This window comes from Heloderma suspectum, chromosome 2 (assembly GCF_057233095.1).
Source record: "Heloderma suspectum isolate Gila_16-S chromosome 2, 16-S_ref, whole genome shotgun sequence".
NCBI classification, from domain to species: Eukaryota; Metazoa; Chordata; class Lepidosauria; order Squamata; family Helodermatidae; genus Heloderma; species Heloderma suspectum.
Window position 1 is genome coordinate 231,711,522 of NC_139459.1, and position 9,679 is coordinate 231,721,200.

The 9,679-nt window shown below is 43.4% G+C and overlaps 1 protein-coding gene and 1 long non-coding RNA gene across 2 annotated transcripts in view; one reads left to right on the forward strand and one right to left on the reverse strand.

Annotated features, from left to right (window-relative positions):
- The window catches only part of RAB40B (RAB40B, member RAS oncogene family), a 28,610-nt gene extending 21,469 nt beyond the window's left edge, over positions 1–7,141 (forward strand). Inside the window, exons 4-6 of the mRNA XM_084838427.1 lie at positions 1,298–1,375; positions 5,027–5,249; positions 6,077–7,141. Coding sequence (XP_084694553.1) covers positions 1,298–1,375; positions 5,027–5,249; positions 6,077–6,348 — 573 coding nt within the window. The 3' untranslated portion in view covers positions 6,349–7,141. The remainder of the gene's footprint in view (positions 1–1,297; positions 1,376–5,026; positions 5,250–6,076) is intronic.
- LOC146354215 (uncharacterized) lies at positions 5,864–9,668 on the reverse strand. The gene is made up of 3 exons (XR_014788332.1): positions 9,476–9,668; positions 8,420–8,596; positions 5,864–6,424 (listed from the first exon to the last, which is right to left on the reverse strand). It is a non-coding gene; the product is annotated as an uncharacterized LOC146354215 (long non-coding RNA).
- Between the last annotated feature and the right edge of the window lie 11 nt (positions 9,669–9,679).

Here is a 9,679-nt window from a genome sequence, read left to right on the forward strand (position 1 = left end):
GCCACTTTGCTTTCTTGCCTTTCTTTTTCTTTGGGGTGGATTTCGTTGCTGCCTCCTGAACAATGTTACGGACCTCCATCCATAGTTCCTCAGGCACTCTGTCTATCAGGTCTAATCCCTGAAATCTATTCCTCACCTCCACTGTATATTCATCAGGGATATGATTTAGGTCATACCTGAATGGTTTAGTGGTTTTCCCTACATTCTTCAATTTAAGCCGAAATTTTGCAAGAAGCAGCTCATGATCTGAGCCACAGTCAGCTCCAGCTCTTGTTTTTACTGACTGTATAGAGCTTCTCCATCTTTGGCTGCAAAGGACATAATCAATCTGATTTCGATATTGACCATCTGATGATGTCCATGTGTAGAGTCGCCTCTTGTGCTGTTGGAAAAGAGTGTTTGCTATGATCAGCGTGTTCTCTTGGCAAAACTCTATTAGCCTTTGTTTTGCTTCAAGGCCATGCTTGCCTGTTATCCCAGTGATTTCTTGACTTCCTACTTTAGCATTCCAATCCCCTATGATGAAGAGGACATCTTTTTTTGGTGTTAGTTCTAGAAGGTGTTGTAGGTCTTCATAGAACCAATCAGCCTCAGCTTCTTCAGCATCAGTGGTTGGGGCATAGACTTGAATTACTGTGATGTTGAATGGTTTGCCTTGGATTCGTACTGAGATCATTCTTTTGAGATTGTACCCCAGTACTGCTTTTCCCACCCTTTTATTGACTATGAGTGCTACTCCATTTCTTCTAAGGGATTCTTGCCCACAGTAATAGATATAATGGTCACCTGAATTAAATTTGCCCATGCTTGTCCATTTTAGTTCGCTGATTCCCAAGATGTCGATGTTCAATCTTGCCATCTCATGTTTGACCACCTCCAGCTTACCTTGATTCATTGATCTTACATTCTAGGTTCCTAAACAGTATTGTTCTTTACAGCATCAGATTTTCTTTTCACCACCAGACACATCCACAGCTGAGTGTCCTTTTGGCTTTGGCCCAGCCGCTTTACTCTTTCTGGCGCTACTTGGAAATTCCCACTGCTCTTCCCCAGTAGTATATTGGACATCTTCCAACCTGAGGGGCTCATCAAAAATCTATATGCAGTTTGTTGCTGAAAGCAAGGAGCATCCTTTGAGCAGCCAGAAATGCATTATTTTACAGAAATATTTACATGTGTTCAGTCCTTAGTTTTCATCTCCTCCTAGTTAAATAAAAAGATGATTGCACAAGATTATACAATGCACTGTGTGCCTTAGCTGTGTATCAGGCTAATCTGATTATCTTTATTCACACAGGGTGTGATACTGGTATATGATATAACAAATCGCTGGTCATTTGATGGCATTGATCGATGGATAAAGGAGATTGATGAGGTAAGGCACATCACTGAATGTTGCATATAATGCTCAAGGAAATGAATAAACTACATGACTAATATTTCCTCTTTGTCAAAGCATCTCCCACTGGTATACAAGGGAGTTGATGTCACTGAACTGATTGGGATGGCTAGAGTGTGAATAGTTGAAATTGCATGACAAATCCAACTTATGATGGCATAAAGCCCATTTGAAATGTTTTGCCATAGTAAAGAGTTCTTTTCTGCCATCAGTTCACCTGTACAGTGTCTTATTTATTTCACATTTATATACTGCTTCCCACAGAGTTTCAAAGCAGTGAATATACAGTGTTATACCATCAGAACAACAATAAATATAAGAATAAAACTACATAATAATAATATTAATCAGTAGTGCATACTACTGCGTGGTACAGACCACAGCTGGGTGGGTCACATATCAGGCAAACTCTGTGTGGTGTCTGTCTGATGACAATTGATAATGTGTTAAAGAGGGTGGGTGCTGCAACACTGAATGCTCCACTGCAAATGCACTTGAGGAGTGCTTCCTCTGATTATCGCAAAGATTGGGCAGAGACATAAGGGGTGAGGCGTTTCAAAAGATAAGCTGGTCCCAAGTTGTTTAGGGCATTATATGTTAACAAGAACACCTTAAACTTGGCCCAATAGCTTATTGGCAGCCAGTGCAATTCTTTTAGCAAAGGTGTAACTTGCTGTCGGAGAGAGGTCCCAGTTAGTAGCCTTGCTGCTGCATTCTGCACCAGCTGCAGCTTCCGGAACAAGTCCAAGGATAGCCTTGGTCTTGGTCTTCTGATAGATGGGTGGCAAATGGGTTGCTATTCCCCATGTCTTGACTTACCTAGAGTTTGTTGACAGCATGCTGTGTCATGTTTGTGAGACATTTTGCAGGTAAAGTCTAGTTCATGTATCTAGTTCGTGGTAGATGCCACTGGCCCAGTTTGCCTGACATGAGGGTGGTTAATAAGCCACAGTGGCTTGTTATCCATTCCTGCATGTGCCGGTTGCGAGCCAGCTCATCGCCCTAATTACCCTCCCTGGGCATGGCTTCTCATGGCATCTGAACCCGGTGAGGTGGCTTTTTGGGGTGTTTAACAAACCACCCAGAATCTATGGCCTGTTGTAAGGTTGTGGAGTGGTTTGTTAATTACCCCAACAAGCCACCTTACCAGGTTTAGATGACTCGAGAAGCTGCAGCGGGGGCATACATTGGCAAACTGGTGCTCACAGGCGACACAACCCACCATGGCTTAAATAAGCCACGGTGGGCTGCAGTGATCATGCAAACCAGGTCGGTGTTGAAACCGCAGGCATGATCTTTGTTTTATTTGCTACCTTTTGCCATAGTTGTTTGGATTAGTATTGACCTTTGGATGTTGGCAGGATGCTTAGAGAGATGTGTCAAACACTTGCTGTTAAGATCTTTGTCCACCAGCTTTTTGAGGCCTGTGGTGAAGGGATAGGCAAGTGTATCATTGAGAACAATGGAGTTGCAGCTTGCCCTGAGACATTCTATTATTTAAATAACATATTTGGCCATGGATGACCTCAATAACTATTTCCCAGTTTTGAACCTTCCTCTCTTAAGGTGGAGTAGGTGCCTGTGGGGCAACTGGAAACATTCCTAGATGACACATCCTACCTTAAGAGCATAAGAACATAAGAAGAGCCCCGCTGGATCAGACCAAAGGTCCATCTAATCCAGCATTCTGTTCACACAGTGGCCAACCAGCTGTCGACCAGGAACCCACAAGCAGGGCATGAACGCAACAGCACCCTCCCACCCATGTCCCCCAGCAACTGGTGTACATAGGCTCACTGCCTCTGGTACTGGAGGTAGCACATAGCCATCGAGACTAGTAGCCATTGATAGCCTTTTCTTCCAGGCTAACTTGAGCATTACTAGTCTGATTTGTGTCCTGGTTTTGGAACCAAGACTGCTTTAGTTGTCTTGGTGGATGATTTTCATTTCCAGATAGCTGGGGTAGCTCCACACTACACACACTTTTGGATTTCTCAGAGGCATTTGATATATGGTGGACTATCAAACTTTGCTAAGTTGCCCACAGAAACAAATAGATTGCAAGGAACAGCCTTGCAGTAAATTATTTTTTGCCAGGGCAGTATGAGAAGTCTCTTATTCCCTGTATATAATAGCTATGTGAAATCACTGGGAGACATCACCCAGAAGTTCAAATTGCAGTGTCATATGATGATTATATGTGGTTCAACCTTTCTTTTTCTACCTATCCAGGAACAGTGGTTTCAGCTCTGTATCAGTGTTTAATTATTGTGGTTGACTAGATTCCTCCAGACATGATAGAATAGGTGGTAGGATGCCCAGATGGTCTAGGGGATGCTGGATTGTCAGTCATTGATAGGTGGCTTTGCCTTTGATGGTGCTCCTAGACCCAATATTATACTTGGATGTTCTGTTGGTATTTGACCAGGAGTATCTTCTTTCCATTACATCTTTTACATAAGCTGTTGACTTTCTTTAAGTATAAGGATCTGGCACACATCATCCATACCTTTGTAATCTCCAGAATCAACTATTGCAATGTGCTCTATAGAGAGCTTCCCTTGATGGAGCTGCTATATATGGTGGCATGAAGGGAGCGCATTTGCCAACTTTGGGTTGATTGAATTGGTTAGTTTCTAGGCCCAATTCAAGGTTCTGATTCTCACTTTTCGGTCCTGTGTATTTGGGGCCCAGCATAATTGATGGACTACCATGTGAGCCCATTTCCCTCTTTGGATCAGCAAAAGAGGTGCTGCTGGACTGTAAGGTTGGGGCAGGGGTGTATGAGCTCCTTCTCAGTGATATACTGAGTTCTGTGAGCTTGTGACAACCTGCCTGAGCACAAGCATTCTAGTTTTCAGGAAAAGGTGCAAAGCTGGGAGCTTTTACAGACCTTTAGTTGTATTTTAAAGTTATATTTCAATATTCTGCAACATACATTTGGCTGTGCCCTACCTTTTTACCCCCTTTCCTTTGCAGATTATTGTATTCTGTGTATGGGTCTTTAAATTTTCTTATATTTGATTTTGTGGATGGAACTTGCCCAGAACACTATGGACAGAGAGAATAAAAACTTAATAAACAATAATATAAACAATAATGCTTAGGGCACAGTCCTATGATACCTGGGGGCCATAGGATCAATCAGAATTCTTTCTCTCTCTCTGGCTCTGGGGGAGCTGTAGAAGTCAGGGCTAGACAAATCAGGGTTCCAAGGCTTTCTAGGAGAGGGAGAAAGAAGGAAAGAGGATGGTGAGTCAGGGAGGAAAAGCATACCCATGGCGGTTTGTGTCTAGCTGTGGATGGAGTGCAGCAGCTAGTCCTTGCACAATGTCACCATAGCCAGAAGAAGGCCCAACAATTAGGGTGAGCTGGAGCTTAGTGTATTTCCTCCCATTGAGAGTAATGACAGGGGAAAGGTTTTTTTAAAGCTCAGCTAAAAAGGAGAAATACAGAGCCTCCCCCCTTCAGTCCTACCAGCATGAACCCAGCTGGGTGTAGAAAGCGATGGTCCCTTCACCACTTTTCCCTTCCCTGCCCCCATTGGCTTGCTCTGCCTATGATACTTTGTTGAAGGAGAGGGCTATGGACTTGGAAGCTAATGTTTTACTGCTTTTCTTATTTCAGCATGCTCCTGGTGTACCAAAAATCCTGGTTGGCAACCGCCTGCATCTAGCCTTCAAGCGGCAGGTATCTACCGAGCAAGCACAGGCCTATGCTGAAAAAATAGGCATGACATTCTTTGAAGTAAGCCCACTGTGTAATTTCAACATCACAGAGTCCTTTATGGAACTTGCAAGGATAGTGTTAATGAGACATGGAATGGACCGGCTGTGGAGGCCAAATAAAGGTAAGTGATACAAAAGTGTTTGGCTTATTTCTACATACCAATCTTAGAATTTGCCAGAATGAAAACTAGTAACAAATATTTTGTAGCATGCGTTTGATGTCAGCTGATGCCAAACATCTTTACCACAGAAGTTCAGTTTTTTAATAATTTGGCTGGGTCTTTTACTGAGGCCTGATATAATGCTGGATTCCTGTTAAGAATATAGAAATTTGTAGCCAGCCTTGGTAACACAGTTCCAACACACTCCCTGCCCTTATCTTCTTCAACTGTGGCTTAGAATTACATTTGTACCAGCACTAAGCATACACAACTGCTTGGAAGAGGGAGAGACGGGAAAATGAAGAGGGTAGATGCTGCTCAATCCTGAAGTACTGTTTATAGAAAGTTGTGAACATTTCAGTGGGGCCCTGCCTGGAGTTACAAATAAAATGAGAAATAAAAGTGAAGGATTTTCAGAAATGCAATCATCTTGTAATATCTGTGGGGATAAATGATGTATCATCTCAATGAGAACATTAAAAATATATCTATAGATCTAGTGGTGCAAAACCTATGCAGATTAGAGGCTGATTTTGCCAGATACCCCTTTTTGGACATTTCAAGAAGCCTCCACTCAGTAAAACGTGAATGACAGCTTTTATTCATGAAGACAAGCCATAGTTATGGGAAGGATTGGAGGTAGGATTTGGAAGGAACTTCAGAGAGAGTGAAAATGAATGGATAGAGAGCAGAGCTTTGAAGTCTTTTATTTGTGTATACTGCCACCATGTGTTTATTCACTATCATGTTATGTCTGATGTAATTAATGTTTTTGTTTTTTCTTTAAGTCCTGAGTTTGCAAGATCTTTGTTGCCGTGCCATAGTTTCATGCACCCCTGTGCACCTTGTGGACAAACTTCCACTCCCTGTTGCCTTAAGAAGCCACCTCAAATCATTTTCTATGGCCAATGGTCTTAATGCTAGGATGATGCATGGTCGTTCCTACTCCCTCACTGCCAGCAACAACAACAAAAGGAACAGTCTGAAGAAAGCCAAAATCATCCGTCCGCTCCAGAGCCCTCCAAAACACTGCACCAGAAGTAGCTGTAAAATCTCTTAAGTATTGGGAAGTTTTAGCCAGAGCCTTCAACACAAGGACTAATTGAATAGCCAGGCCTGTTACGTGTACTGCATTTCTGAAACAAAGAAAAATGTTATTTTAATTTGTTTTTAATATTGCTGCTTCAAGATGTATAATGCGCTCTGTGCAAACAAAGGGATGTGAAACTTTGCTGTTGGATTTTTTATATTTATCAATTTTTGATGTGCATGAAGACTTTGTGTTTTATAAAGGGAATAATTTATCATGATACTGAGCTTTCAGTGACACTAAATCTGAAATGACTCATTTTTAATTACTAAATTAAATATTCAATCACACCGTTTTATTTGCAGTTAGATAGGAATGAGTGTCAGTCTGTAGTTTCAGGCAGAGTTTTAACCACAATGTATTATATACATTGTAAGAAATACAAGTGATGAAATAATTCTAGTAATGTTGCAGTAGAGCATCAGATTCTGGTTTTGTACAGTTTCCTCAGTGATTTTGAAGCACTACTTTGAGCTACAGGTGTGTATATGCAATATGCACAAGATTTTGTCCATCCATGTTTAAAACGTTTGATAAAGTTTTTGCTATGTTGTTTAGGGATTAATCTGTGGGTTATATGCTTATTTTTCTGGTAAATCTACACTTTTGTATTGGATATTCAGTGATCAGTTATATAGCGAGTAAAAAGCCAAAGATATTGAGATGTATTTGCCACAGCAGTAAGAAGAATGTGATTTGAAAAGCTGCTTTATCAGGAAAAGACACTATTATTTAAAATAAAAAATTAACTCCCTGCAAAGGTATGTGTGTGCGTGTTTTCCAAAGAAATATCTGGAAATTTTCCTTTTCCTAGCTTTTGCACATTTCCCTGAACTCCCAAGGTTCCGCCATGGCTTTTATTATAACTTCTTTGTGTCAACAGGGTATCTTCCAGCCTATGATGTCAGGAAGACAACTAAAATGAATAGCCTGATCCTATGTGGTGAGGCTAATTTGTTGCTTTTCAATGAAGTTTTAGGTATTTTCCCCTTATTGCTATGCTGTCTGAATTGAAAACATTTTTGATATTAGGTTGATATTGTTCCTTGAGTTTTTAAAAATTGTCTCTCCTTTTCTGGAGCGGTCTCGGAAGAACATCTGCCCTTTAGTTCCATCCCTTGCCACTACCATCACCTTTTAGGAGAGCAGAATCAAGGGCCACATGACACCATCGATATCACCTAATATTCCACATTGGCTGATGTGAGGCCAATATAATCTGCCTATAAATCTGATTTTATTATTGTGATCTGCTTTGAAAAGCATTATGTTTGAAAATCAGTATTCATAAGCAAATAAAATGGTGGCAAGCCACTGTGAGGGCCCATTGGGCCATGTGGTGGTATACAAATACACAAAATAAATAACTATGCAGAGCTAAGTATGCCTAAACCCATTGATTTCAGTGGGCTTAGAGACACACTGTATACAGCACTGCAAAAGAGTGGGTTGTGCTATCCCAATCTAAACGTTCAAAGCTACCAACAAGGCTGTGGTTATTTAGAGCTGGTGTGAGGAAGGAGAAAGCTATGGTGACATGAGAATATTTTGAGAAACCTAGGGAGCAATCCTATGGCTGCTAGTCAGTGGCTAGACAGCCATAGGATATGTGGTTTTCTGGGAACCAACTTTGGAGCCCGCACTGTGAAGTTGGTTCCCAGAGAACTGACCTTCCCCACCTTCCGTGCTGCCCTGTGCTCCATGCTCGGAAGAGGAGCATGGAGTGGCCAAAACGGGGCGTTTTGGGGTGGGGAAGGTGGAAACGCCGGTACGACACATCCTATGTGTCGTCCAGCAGCCTCCTCCCCGCTCCGCCTTCAGCTAGACAGCCAAATGGCTGTCTAGCCACAAATGCAGGGCAGGAGAAGCGCGGAGGGAACAATCCCCTCCATGCTTCTCCTGCCCTGCATCGGATAGGCAGCCGCCTCCAAGTTCGGAGGCGGCTGCCTATCCCTGTAGGATTGCGCCCTTAATATCCCACTTTTCAGCCAGAAGACTCTCAGAGTGGCTGACAATTAAAGCAAACGTAGGGAGGCCTTACAGATATGAGGTGGGGGCTGGGTTTGAGTTTTGTTGCTGTGTTTGTCCTAGAAAATTGTTGTTGTTCAGTCGTTCAGTCGTGTCCGACTCTTCGTGACCCCATGGACCATAGCACGCCAGGCCTTCCTGTCCTGCGCTCTCTCCCAGAGCGTGCTCAAGTTCATATTCATTGCATGTCCTAGAAAATACCAAATAGGTAATGCAACATTTGGGCAGGTTTTTAGTTACACAGACCTTTAGTAGAAGAAAACAAACCCTCTAATCTCTCCCTGCCCCCTAACTTCTCCCTCCCACGTTCCAAGATGCACAGAAACAAGATGCAACTTCAACCACACCAGCACCATGAGAAGAGAGCAGTAGGGTTGTCGCCTTAGATTCTGTAGTTCTACAATATATTTTTTGTACAATATACAAAAAAGCTACAATATATTTCCTTGTCTTACGGTGCTACTGCATACTCTGGGTTTTGTTCTTTTGCTACAACATACGTGACACTGCAGTGCCCCTCACACTGGGGATTGTTAGAGGTTTTAAAGAGAAAGGTAGGATCGCTGGGCTGGAAAACCTAAAGAACCTGTAAGAGACCTGGATGGATGCAGAAAAAGCAGAGGAAATCGCTAACCAGAGTGAGTCACAAATGAAGCATTAGAATAAAAATCACGTGTTTTTTTAATAAATTTAGCCAGCGTGCCCTTGAAATCAGTGCGATTCCTTGTTGCCATTTTTGAGTATTCCAGAATTTCCAGGTTAATGGCCTAGGTACCGACACTGCGCCTTTCATCCATCGCCACCATCGGCCCCTCCCCACCCCACTAGTCTCCGTGCAATGCGATCCTATGGATGTTTGTTTAGAAGGGCCAATGTGCTGAGCGGGGCTAACGCCGAGGTAATTGTGCCTAGGGCTGAAGCCTAGAGAAAGCGCAAAGCAGGGGTAGGCACCACGGCGCCCGCCAGACATTTTGGATGCCAGCTCTCCTCATCCCCGACCGCTGGCCATGCTGATGGGGGCTGATGGGAGTTGCGGCCCAAAACATCCGGAGGGCACCAGGCTGCCTACCCTTGGCGCGTAGGGTTGCCGCCGCCTTCATCGCAAACCTTTCCTGGGATAGGCCAGCCAGGTGCGGGCCAGGCTACCCCGCAGCTCGGCGCCCGGCCGGCCTCGACCGATGCGCTATGCGGTCGGGAAAGCCGCGCGAGAGCGCAGCCGCGTGGACGGACGTCGACTTGGGAACGCAAAAAGGCCGCGGCGCGGAGGGCGCTA